Raw genomic sequence first — 13,389 nt, forward strand, 5'->3', positions numbered from 1 at the left:
GGGGACAAATTATATCTCCTGAAGTCTTGGCCAATGACACCAGTGCGGAGGTCAGAGACCACAGCAGATGCTTGGTGTGACGATGCTCACAGTGCCACCGTTATGCCACTGTTATGTCCTATGCAACATGGATCTGCAGCAGGGCAATGACCTTACTGAGGATGACATTGAGGAGAGGCGCGTGTCCTCAGACATGGAAGGCGTTCAGGACAGAGGGGTCCAAGAGTCTGTTGAGGATCTGGAGGATGGAGACCAGGCAGGGTCGAAGGAATGCATGTCCTCATCACCTCCTGCTTTATGAAGAAGGACTAGTTTGTTGTCAACCAAGGACCACCTCCATCCCCCAGGATGTCGTGACCCCTCTGTGACCAGGGGCAGAAGGAGACCAAGAGTGCACGGGACTTGTGTGTCCTTTTTGGAGCTGTTGGGCAACATGTGCCATAGAAGACTCTGCCTCATCAGGGGGATTGTGCAGTACCTGTGCCACATCTTTGATGACTTGGTGCTGGGTGGCGGCAGAGGACAATGCTGCCCGATAAATGCAGAAGGGTGATGACAACTCACAGCGAGGAATAGTTTGTGATGCTCTTCAGCTACTGCTCATGTATGAATCCTGCCTGTCTGCGGCCAGCACAATGGCTGCCTGGCACATGTCCAGCCCAACATTTCTTTGTCCCTTAACTCTAGAGGGGGAGTAGTGGTGAGGGTCTACTGTTCTCTGAATCATGCCTGAGTCCGATGAAACATTTGCACTGAGGGGGCCTAACAGTTTTGCCAGCATGGAGGTCCATTAAGGACACCTGCATCCTGATAGGCCGAAACACAATAACACTGGGAGGAGGGTTAAAGAATGTGAGGTGTTCAACTGGTGAGGAACAATAATATTTAATTCAGCGACATGTCCAGATTTGACAAATGAGAATATCCCCAACTACACATGCCTAACTTCACCCGTACCCATGCTGTGCCCTAACAATTCCTTACATTTGTTTACCCTCTCACAGCATCTTTGTGTATTCCCAGGATGCACATCAGAGCTGGAGGTGGCCTGCTGTCTTCCACGCCCTGCTGCCTAAGATGCCCTTGGCAGCCGTCCTCTGGAGGGCCAGAACATTGAGGGCCCTAGCTTACCTTTTGGTGGCACTGATGTTGTAGCGTCACCCTGTTCTGCCCTCTGTTCCTGAGTTGCACAGGTCTCGGGGAGGGGGGATTCAGACTGACCGGGCACTCCTAGGGTCTCCTGGGTGACAGGCCCCGGGGTGTGCTTCAGCAGATCCTCGTCCCTCCGGGTGCTCGAGAGCCTCTGGGTTACTCCATGGGATGGAGGGGCAGCTGGACTGAGCTCCTGAAGCCTTAACGTCATCTGGCACTGCCTGTCCTGGGGGCCTGCCATTATGTCTGCACCATGCAGTTGAAGCCTCAGCCATGGTCCTCAAGGACTGAGTCATGCTTTGGAGTTCCCCCATCATGGACCTGACCTCTTGCCCCAAGCTTTCCACTGCAGATGGCATCCTTGCAGTGTTAGCCTGGGTGCCACGCATTGTCAGCACCATGTCCTACAACAGAAGGCTGTGTGAATTCTCCATTCGGCCTCGGAGTCACAGAAATGCATTGTCATCCTCTCCTGGTATTCCCGGCGCTGTTTTGCATCTCCAGCAGCTGATGGACAAACGTGTCCAGAGGCACGGCACTTGCCTGGGGCACAGCTGTGTTCTGGGATCCACTAAACCTCCGACGGTCCAATCCCTGCAAGGCTCCAGCCTCCACCTGATGTGCATCAGAAGCTGTGTGGTGCTCACCAGATAGTCACCCAGAAACCTGCCTGCTAAGATCACCCACTGAGGTGTGTGTCTCTACGATGGTGGAAGGTGCAGGTGTCCTGCTCCAAGATCTCCTCTTGAGAACCTGTCGGGGGTAGGTAGTAGGACACTGCTGGTAGATGGGCCAGCCTCTTTGGAAGTTGTTCCAACAGGGCAACAAAGATGGTTTTAGTTGGCCTGGTCGAGGATTTGGACTGCATAGAACTCAGTCGAAATTGGTTATCTGAATGAAGGTGCAGTGTCTCTTCACTTTTCTCTCACAGGCCCACCTTGCATTCAGCACAGGCCCACTTCTGCTCCTCTCCTGCAATCTCCATGGCCCTCTCCTCATAAGGAGTCAGGATCCTCAGTTTGGGCACACCATCGCCCGTCTTCTCTCGCTCGCGGTGGCTTTGGCCGAGCTTCTGCTGCAGGAACACAAATGTGAAGCTGCTGCTGGCAGGTCAGATGTCGATGATACCTGGCATGTATGGGTACGACGCCTGGCTTTTTCCAGGTGGTGTGAGGAAGCTTGTGGAAGGACGGGAGCTGGGATTCTGCTCGGTGGCAACATGTGGGATTGATTTCAAGGAATGACGTAAATTTGGAGTATAGAGAGGAGACCAGGAGCATGTACCCAGGTACAACCGAGTAGGTCATTCATCTTTATTCGGCATTGCACACCCGTCCTCTTGACTGCCACGGTAGCACAATGATTAGCACAGTTGATTCAGAGCACCTTGGGTCACAGTCTGAGCGGAGTCTGCACGTTCTCCCCGTGTTTGCATGGGTTTCCACCTGGTGCTCCTGTTTCCTCCCCTAAGTCCCAAAAGATGTGTTTGTTAGGTGAATTGGACATTCTGAATTTTCTCTTTGTACCCGAATAGGTGCCATAGTGTGGCGACCAGAGGATTCTCACAGTAACTTCATTGCATTGTTGATGTCAGCCTACTTGTGACACTAATAAAGATTATTATTATTATTGAGGGTGGCACGGTGGCACAGTAGTTAGCACTGTTGCATCACAGCGCCAGGGGCCTGGGTTCGATTTGCGCCTTGGGTCACTGTCTGTACGGAGTCTGCATGTTCTCCCCGTGTCTGCGTGAGTTTCCTCGGGTGCTCCGGTTTCCTCCCACACATCCCGAAAGACGTGCTGTTAGGTGAATTGGACATTCTGAATTCTCCCTCAGTGTACCCGAACAAGCGCCGGAGTGTGGCAACTTGGGGATTTTCACAGTAACTTCATTGCAGTGTTATTGCAAGCCTACTTATGACACTAATAAAGTTTATTATTGATCAGGTGAGGGATACTAACCAGTTTTACGACTGTCTGCCAGGTGGGATTTATCATCTTGCTGGATGGTCTCCTGCCAACCCAATGGTACCTTGCTGCCTGCCTCTTCTCCATAGCATTCGGGTGAGGGGGGGGGGGGGGGGGGGGGGGGGGAGGGATGCAAATGTCCTCAGTCAGGAGCAAGTTTCCTCATTGCCATCCTCCTGACTTGAATGACAAGTGCTGTGGAGCTGTTTAAATGCATAGATGACCCCGGGGTTGTCGAATCAGACGCTTCGCACCTCAGGCGCGGCGTTTTTCACGTGAGGAAAAAAATAACTCTTCTGAAAATTGCGGCCCGGTTCGTGACACATTTCTCACCGAAATGACATTTTTCCCGAAAATTCCGCGCACTGTCGATGTCAAAAGATTGGATTAAATGAAGAGCCAAACTCTACCGCCATTTATTATTTGAAGGGAGAAAAGGTGTCATAACGTCTCCACTTGCAACCTAGACTGAGAAATGAGCGTCCAGCTTTCATAGAATCAAAAAGCACAGGGGGACATTCGGCCCATCGGTGCCTGTACTGGCTCTATCGAAAGAGCTGTTCCATTGGCCCCACTCCCTAAGTTGTGTAAACAAAGGGAGAAACACTTTGCCAAACATTTTTCTCTTTCCACATAATTACAACAGATTTAAATTTTCTAAAACGTTACTGAAAGTTTTTTTTGGGGGGGGGGGGCGGGTAAAAATCAGGATTTAACATTGTACGTTAGATTATGGTTTGCATTCAACCAAATCCATGATTCCAGGTGATTACATTTCCACATTGGTTTTATAAATAATTTCTATGTTTATTGGCAACATTCACGACGATAAATAGCTCAATGCAGGAAATATCTCCGTCGCTGATATCCTAATGACACAAATGGAAAACACTGGGCGGATAATTATTTACAGACACTGAACATAATCAGACTGTTGATGGGCAGCAAAGACAAAACCTTTGTAAATAAAACTCTATTAGTTTGTAGAAACGAAAGTGATTCTTTTAGATTTAAGGTCTAACTTTGACCGTGTCAGTTTTCGTTTAGAAATCATTTTGCTTCAAACGTCCAGATAAAATCCTTGTTTAGAACTTTGGAGTTAACATCGGACCAACAACAGAGCCACTCACAGCCAGCAATCATTCGCTGGTGGTGCTAGCTGAGGCAGAGAGAAAAATAGAAACACCCTATACTTTTTTTAAATATTGCAGACTTGTGGTGGGGCTCGCTCTCTGCAATTTTCAGATAGGAAAGTGCGTGTAATGTCAGCCCGGGCAGTCACTGCCCTCTCCACTCACTCCCCTGAAACCAATCAATCAGCCCCCAAAGTAACGGACCTGTCCCATCAAATCCCTGGACAGGCGATTCCAGCACACTGCACTTTTACATCTGGGCAATTGGGATAAACTCGTGGGTTGACAAGGAGCACGTTGCACTGCTGTGCTTTGGAAAGATGTAAATATCCCTCAGTGGCATTTCTGCTCCTGATGTTTTAGTGTGTTCAGGTCTGTCACAGCATTCCAGTCCCACAACATCAGGAGGCGTGGAGGGAAAGAAGCAGGAAAGTTTCTCATCAAGCTCTGGATTAAGTGTCGATTTTTTAAAAGCCACCATGCTTTTGTCCTCTCTCACTTTTGTGCTGTTGTTCGGTAAGTGCTTCGGAGTAGTATTTTTTTTCAGCCTCTTGAATCAAAATGAGAAGTCTGATGTGCAAAAGCTGGTATAAAACTCTTTGGATCGTTCCAGTGTCTAGTTTTTGGAGCCTAATGGTTACTTTATACTTTATGCTTAAGACTTGGAGACCTACATGCAATTTCTTATATTCAGAGAATGCTTGTGTAACTTTGTGAAATATGCTTCTTTTGGGGATTTTGTTACAGTTTACTGAAGCTCTTCGTAGTATCTTTTTAAGATTAACAAATCCGTACATTGTACTCTTGACAATGTGCCATATATACATTAATTAGGTGATGCTGTTGTGTATATAATTGCCTCAAAGTCTTTTTTAGCTTAGTTTAAAACTTTTTTCAGGCAATTGACTAAGTAAAAAGCAGCCTTGTTTCCAAAAGATGTAACTCGACCCATATTGGAAACAGATGTGGGCTGTTAGATTAACAGTTTCCAGACCAAAGTAAAAAAAAAGGCAGACTGGGTTAATGAATGTGAGGAGGATAAAGTTTATTTGAAAAGAAAACAGTTGAACGTTGAAGGAAAGATTAATATTGCTTGACTTTTTTGTGAGTGACTGCTCATCACTGAGTATTTGATGGTCTGCCTCTTCGTATGGCCTCAGGGCCTCTGCAGTCATGAGGCAACTGGAGCGAGACCAAGTCCTTGACCTGGCGCGTGAGTCTGTGGCACTTGGGTGTGAGCCACTTGAGAGATGGTTTGCAGCACTGTGAGCTGTCCTGACCCTGCATGCTGTCCCTGCACCATCCTATGAGACCAAGGGACTTGAAAGCATGTCAACCACGTCAAGATCAACTTGTTGTTTTTGAAAGACTCATTCAAAGCACAGTTGCTTGAAGCTAAACAAGTTTGCTTTGTGTTAATACCAGAATGCCAAGTTGTCTTAAAAAGGGATAAATTTGCTTTTATCATGTTATTTCCTCTGTATCAATTCGAAGTCAACTAGTATTGCAAAAAACTGTGAATAAGTTTGCTTTTTATTTTTCGGTGTGCTTTGCATTAGTATGGATATTTCCAAGGCATAATTAAAAACTCACTGCACTCTGCTTCTGTAGTGCTAATTTGTTGTTTTTATCATTTCTAAAGATTTATTTTGTTGGTATTTACTCTTCAGTGCTTTTGAAGCATTGCTTAAGTGCCTCTTCCGGTTTGGGTCAGTGACATGGCAGGGTTTCTTAGGCTAGAGAAAATTAAGTTCGCCTTAAGGAGTTCATTACAGGGGTTTGCTCGGAGGCGGCAGCCAGTCATCAACTTCTTCAAGTAGAATTGACCATCAGCAGGAGGCGGGGGGAGGCATGGAAGTGACGAATAACGGGAAGGAATTTAATGTATGGGTAGTTAGGGTTTAGGGCTGAGGGGAGCTGGGTATGTTATTGAGTTTTTTTTTGCATATATTGGATCTTTTTATTGTTGTTTAAAATGTTAAAATGTTAAAATAATAAATGCCTCAATAAAATATTCTCTAAAAATGTGCCTCTACAAACTTTAGAATTTGCACTAATGTTAAATCAATAAAACAGCATTCCCTTACACTGTTATCTCAACATCAACAACAACCCAGACTTCAATTTCACCTTTAACATGTCAAAATATCCCAAAGGATTGGGAGGGTTGATGAGTGGGTGGGAAAAGGATCAGATGAGAACAGTCGCAAAGCAGGAATTGGAAGAGTTATGAAAGATATGTTTGCAGAGATAGGTTTTGATATGGGCTCTGAAGGCGAAGGGAGATCCAGCAAGGTGGAGGGCTTCAGGGAGAAAACTCCAAAGTGCTAATGGGAACCCATAACAGGCCAGAGTTAGCCGAAGAGGATGAGAGCTGAGTCAAAGGACTAAAGGTGATCTGGAGAAATGGGAGGCTACAGAGGGAATTGGAAAGTGGGATAAAAGTCTTGAAATCAATGATTTTGATGCATTAACACAAACTGAGTGAAGGGCTATCTTAGGCAAGTCCCTACATTGTTAGTGCGCAAAGCAGCTTTTGTAAAAGTGCTGCAGTTTACATCTAAACAAAATATATTCGGGAGTGATCAATGTTTACTTTTATCTCTCAAATGAACCACCGCTTTGGTTTTATTTGGACCACATAAAAGTTCAATTTTTGTCTGTCACATAAGATCCATTCTGGAATATAATATTCATGCTGCTTTCGCGTAAAAGTCTTTGATCAATCAATTATTGGAATGTATTTTAGTTACTTGAACAAAATTCTTTCCCAAATTTGCTAAAATGCATGTTTATCCTTGATAGCAAGACAATATTTGACCGAATGTGGCACCAAGGAGCTCAACAAGGGGCGGCAAGGTGGCACAGTGATTAGCACTGCTGCCTCATGGCGCCGAGGACCCAGGTTCGATTCCGGCCCTGGGTCACTGACCGTGTGGAGTTTGCACATTCTCCCTGAGTCTGCGTGGATCTCACTCCCACAACCCAAAAAGATGTGCAGGGTAGGTGAATTGGCCACGCTAAATTATCCCTTAATTGGTAAAAAGAGAATTGAATACTCTAAATTTAAAAAACAACCCAAAGATGTGCAAAGCAGATGGGTTGACCATGTTAAATTGCCCCTTAATTGGAAAAAAAAAAGATTTGGGTACTCTAAAATTATTTAAATAAAGAAATCAAGGAGCTCAAGCAAAATTTAAGTCATGGGGAATAAATGGGAAACTCTTCACTGTTGGAGCTATTCCTAACACAAAGGAAGGTGGTTGTAGTTATTGGAGACCAAGCACCTCAGCCTCATATATCAGGATAATGTCTTAGTGCCACCAATCATCAACTGCTTCATCAATGACCTTTCCTCGATCATAAGGTCAGAGTGGGATGATCACTGATGATTGCGAAATGTTAAGTACCATTTACAACTCTTCAGATACTGAAGCAGTCCATTCCTGCATACAGAGAATCATAGAATTTACAGTGCAGAAGGAGGCTATTTGGCCCATCTAGTCTGCACCGGCCCTTGGAAAGAGCATCCTACTTAACCCCACGCCTCCACCCTATCTCCGTCACCCAGTAACCCCACCTAACCTTTTGGACACTAAGGGGCAATTTAGCATTGCCAATCCACCTAACTTGCACATCTTTGCACTGTGGGAGGAAACCGGGGAACCGGAGGAAACCCACAAAGACACGGGGAGAAAGTGCAAAATCCACACAATCACCCGAGGCCGGAATTGAACCCAGGTCCCTGGAACTGTGAGGCAGCAGTGCTAATCACTGTGCCACCGTGCTGCCAAAGACCTGGTCAACATTAAAACTTGGGCTGATAAGTGACAAGTAGCAATTGCACTGCACAAGTATCAGGCAATGGCCATCTCCATTAAAAGTGAATTGAACAAGCTCCCCATTTACATTCAATTTCTGAATCACCCGCCAATATCCTGCAGGGTCATCATAGAAACTGAACTGGACAAGACATATAAACATTAAGACTAATAGGGCAGGTTAGCATTTGGGAATTCTGCCGTGAGTAGCTTGCACCTTAACTCCAAGCCTGCCCACCATCTATGTGGCACAAGTCAGGAGTACAATGGGATACTCTCCACTTGCCTGCATGAATGCAGCTCCAATAGCATTCAAGAAACTGAGCTCCTCCCAGGATAAAATCGTGTGATCTGCCATTTAAAGCATTCACTTCCTCTGCCACAGATTCACTGTGACTGAACTGTATGTTATCTACAAGATACACTGCAACAACAATTCCATAGCACCGTCTAAACCTGTGACCTCCATGACCTGGAAGAACATGGACAGTAAGTGTATGGGAACTCCACCACATTGCACTCCAACTCACACCATCCTGCTTTGGAACTGTATCATCATTCCTTCACTGTAACTGTGTAAAAATCCAGGAAATCCCTCCCTAACAGCACAATGTGTACACCTACACCATATGGACTTCAGCGGTGTGAGAAGGTGGCTCACCATCACCTTCTTGAGGGCAATTATGGATTGGCAATAGGTGCTGGCCTTGCCAGTGATACTCACAACCCACAAATTAATAAAAAGGTATCTGAGAAAATATTCATGTTTCTAATCTATTGCCTATACTTTGGTCACATATGTACATTAAGCAGAACAATGTTGAAATGATAAAGCGTTGTTTTCTGTTCTGAAGTGTTGAAGAAGCAAAAGTGCTAATAAAGGATAGGTCCTCTGTTATATTAAAATAATTAGAGAGTCAGTTAACTAACCCACTTGATCCTTCTTACTCCAGTCAGTCTTTAGATCCCCAGTGTGATGGATGTGAATGTGATCCTATAACATCAATCATTGTGTGGTGGATGGGCAGGAAATGAGGTGAGGATTTTAGCATCTGAGATCATGCAGTTGTGTTTCATTCAATCAGTCCACACATGAAATGGTGGCTCTCAAAGGCCAGCAGGAGTTTTATCCTGCATACAGTTCAATGTTTTTCATGCATTCTTGGGAAATGTGTGCTATTAAACCAGCATCTTTTGCCCATAATCAGTTGCTGTTTCGAACGTGGTGGTGGTGGGACCTCTTGAACAACTATAGTCCCCGTGTTGAAGGTAATCTCACAGTTGTTCGAGAGGAGCTCCTGGATTTGGACCCAGCGACGATGAATGTATCGTGATATACACCCAAGTCAGGATGGTGTGGAAATCTGGAGGTTTGCACATGGGTGCCCTGCTAGGTTATGTTGTTTGTGGTTTTAAAAGTACTGTTGCAAGTTGTTGCAATGCATCCTGTGGAGAGTACACATTACCTGTGTCCCAGCGCAGATCAAGTGGATGACTTTGTCCTAGATCAGGTTTCTTGAGTTTTTGTTTGCAGCTACACTTATCGGGCATGTGTGATGTTCCATCACACTCCTGCCTTGTGCCTTGTACATGGTGGAAAACCTTTAGGGGAATAAAAAGGTGAGTTATGCACCACATAATAAATCTGAGGAATAACCTGGACATGTCTGCGTTTGCGGAAGTTGAGTTGTAGGTAAATGGCGCTCCTCAAAAAGATTGATGCTGAGGGATTTTGCCATGGTAATGTCATTGAATGTCATGGGGAGATGTTTCAACTCCCTCTTATTGGAAATAGTTTTTGCTTGGCGCTTGTGTGGCGCATATGTTATTTGTCACTTATTAGCCCAAACCTGGATGTTACAGCAATGAACTGGTTGATTACAGGCATGAAAATGTTATAGATTTTTGCATGGCAGAATATGGGTCCCAGTGCAAAATAAGTTCAATTATGAAAAATGAAGGAATACTACTCCTTTGAATTTTGTTACTTCAGAAGCACTGTTAACATCCTGGGGTTACCATTGATTAGAAACTGAACCAGACGAGTCATATAAATACTGTGGCAACAAGAGCAGGTCATAGGCAGGGAATCCTGAGGTGAGTAATTCACCTCTTGAGTCCCCAAACCGTGTCCACTATCTGCAAGGCACAAGGCAGGATTGTGATGGAATCCTCTCCATTTTCGTTGGTTGAGTGCATCTCCAACAATGCACTGCAGGAACTCCCCAAGGCTCCTTAGTATCTTCCAAACCCATGACCACTACCATCTGGAAGGACAAGGGCAGCAGACGCATGGAAGTTCCACTCCACACCATCCTGACTTGGAAATATTTCACCAATCCTCACAAAATCTTGGAACTCCCTCCCTATCAGCACTGTGTGCGTATCTAATGGCTCAGTGAGCCTCATCCATATCTTAATAATAATAATCTTTAATAGTGTCACAAGTAGGCTTACATTAACACTGAAATGAAGTCACTGTGAAAACCCCCTAGTCGCCACATTACGGCACCTGTTCTGATACACTGAGGAGAATTCAGAGTGTCCAATTCACCTAACAAGCACGTCTTTTGGGACTTGAGGAAACCAGAGCACCTGGAGGAAACCCACGCAGACACGGGGAGAACGTGCAGACAGTAAGCCAAGCCGGGAATCAAATCCAGGTCCTCGGTGCCGTGAAGCAACAGCGCCAACCACTGTGCCACCGTGACGCCCAGTATATCATACCATGCCTCAACTAGTGGAATACTAAGGGCGAAATTCTCCGACCCCCACGACGGGTCGGAGAATAGCGGGAGGGCCTTCCCGACATTTTTCCCGCCCTCCCGCTATTCTCCCCCACCCCCCGCCCAACTCCCGACCCGAATCGCTGCCGCCGTTTTTTTACGGCCGGCAGCGATTCACAGCTGTTCGATGGGCCGAAGTCCCAGCCCTTTACGCCGTTTTTACGAACGGCAAACACACCTGGTCTGGCCGTTCGTAAAAACGGCGTCACAAACTCGCTTTTTATAACCATGGCACCGATTGGCATGGCAGTACCACGGCCGTGCCAAGGGTGCCATGGGCCCGCGATCGGTGGGCACTCTTTCTCCTTCCGCCGCCCCGCAGTATCCATTCGTGGGGCGGCTGAGGGGCAACCCGGCCCGCGCATGCGCGGGTTTCGCGCAAATACGCGATGACGTCATCCGCGCATGCGCGGGTTGGAGTCTTCCAATCCGCGCATGCGCGGCTGACGTCATATGACGCGTCAGCCGGCGCTAACTCGGGCAAGCGGGCTTAACGAAATTCGTTAAGCCCGTGATGCCGGAGCTTACGGCGTCGGGATGCTAGCCCCGACCGGGGACCAGAATCGGTTCCCGGTCGGGAAGGGGCGCGCTGGCGTCAAACCCGCCCGGGTTTGACGCCAGCCTTACGATTTCTCCCGTTTTGGGAGAATCTCGCCCTAAGTATTTGTCTTTATTGTCTAATAAACCTTGATATCTACTTGAACCAAGTTTATTTCTGACACTGTGTTGAGCTATTTGATCTTAATTGGATGGGGATACGTTCTCTACATCAGTTCTCAAGTGCCCCTGAATTGGAGAGAGAACATTATGAAAGGTTAATCTTGGTCACTGCTCAGTAGTCACCCAAAATCTGTACACCTACATTTCTGACTGGAAGTGCACTGAAGGGAAACCAGGGAATTATACTAATTAACCTAACATCTGTGGTCATGAAACTATGCAATTCTATCATTAGATAGAGTGACTGAACACCTTGAACATTTTCAGCTGATCAGAGTCAGCCAGCATAGTTTTGTAAAGGATTGGTAAAATCTGATTGAATATATTGAAGAGGCGATTACATGAGTTAATAGGGAAACATTTACTAATGTTATCTGTATGAGTTTGAAAAGGCGTTCCTGAAGCACTGAGAGCAGTCCTGCACCTTAGGAAAGATTATTAATTTTGGAGGAAGTGCAGTGTAGATTTACCAGAATTATATATCTGGATTTTTAAGCGTTAAATTACAAGGAGCAATTACACAAGCTACGGTTTAATTGTCTGGAGTTGGAAGGTTAACACATTATTTGATTGAAGAGTTTTCAAAATACCAAGAGGAATAGATAGGGTAGACAGATAAAGACTATTTCTGAAAGCTGAAGAGTTTAGTGCCATGGGGGTTTAGTCTAAAAATTAGAGGTGGACCTTTCTAGAACAAAATTGGGAAATGTTTACACACACAAAGTTTGAAACCCTGATGTACAATGCACCTCCTAAATATGAGCCAACATATTCTAATTAAATGGAATGGCTGGAATGCATCAAACAATATATTATCTATCATTTTTGCCTCAGCAACATTAACCTTGTCATGAATGGGGAAGTGGGAAAGGTGAAGTGGAGCCCAATAATGGACAAAGCATAGAGACACTGCTGATATTAATGGCAGTAGTATTAAGGGGCTGTTTAGCTCACAGGGCAAATCGCTGGCTTTGAAAGCAGACCAAGGCAAGCCAGCAGCACGGTTCGATTCCCGTAACAGCCTCCCCGAACAGGCGCCTGAATGTGGCGACTAGGGGCTTTTCACAGTAACTTCATTTGAAGCCTACTCGTGACAATAAGCGATTTTCATTTCATTTCAGTAGCTCCTTTAAATAATAATAGATAGACTCCAAGCAGTTTGACTGTCTGGCCAAGACGCAAGGGCAGAGGTTTTGTGGCAGGAGGCCCCAGCTGGAGACCAATGGGAACTGTCCCCAGCGGTCAGTAGTTGGTGGGGTGAGAGATGAGGTGAGGAACCAGCTGATGGCATCATTGGACTGACACAGGGCAACCATCTCCTGTCTGGGTTTGGCATGAGCCTCATTCAGGGCCCAAATAGCTGCCAGAAATATTACAGTGGAAAGGAATGGGATCAGGCTGAGGTCAGGCTAGTTCAATTCTGATATCTTAACCCTTTCCCAATCCTCTCCTTCCCGTTGAGAAGAGGGGGTTGGTGTTAAAACAGATGCCATTGGGTTTAAGGAACACTGGTACATTCCTGAATTGTTAAAGGATGACTTTTTGATGCAACCAATTACAGTGTAAACCTGAAATATTGAAAACTTAAGTAATGACAGAAAAATTGCAACCTTCTCATAACTCTCCTGCCCACATTACATAGCAGCCGATGCAGACAATCTAGGTCAAAATGACTAACATGGGCCATGCCTTACGTCCTTCCCTAGTGATCCCCTCTGAGTGGAAATAGTCAAAAAAGCATCAATTAGCATGCCTGTAGCTAAGCTAATGTTTCACTAGTATTTTGAAAAGAATATTAAACGGTATGTG

General features: G+C 45.7%; 1 protein-coding gene across 2 annotated transcripts in view; it reads left to right on the forward strand.

The window, feature by feature from the left end:
* Positions 1-4,286: 4,286 nt before the first annotated feature.
* Positions 4,287-13,389, forward strand: part of LOC119954448 (CXADR-like membrane protein) — a 165,310-nt gene continuing 156,207 nt past the window's right edge. Inside the window, exon 1 of one of the 2 annotated variants that reach the window (XM_038779667.1) lies at positions 4,287-4,769. In XM_038779667.1, coding sequence (XP_038635595.1) covers positions 4,733-4,769 — 37 coding nt within the window. In that variant the 5' untranslated portion in view covers positions 4,287-4,732. The remainder of the gene's footprint in view (positions 4,770-13,389) is intronic. The other variant, XM_038779666.1, reaches the window with a different exon arrangement.

The sequence above is a fragment of the Scyliorhinus canicula genome, chromosome 19 (assembly GCF_902713615.1).
Source record: "Scyliorhinus canicula chromosome 19, sScyCan1.1, whole genome shotgun sequence".
Lineage (NCBI taxonomy): Eukaryota > Metazoa > Chordata > Chondrichthyes > Carcharhiniformes > Scyliorhinidae > Scyliorhinus > Scyliorhinus canicula.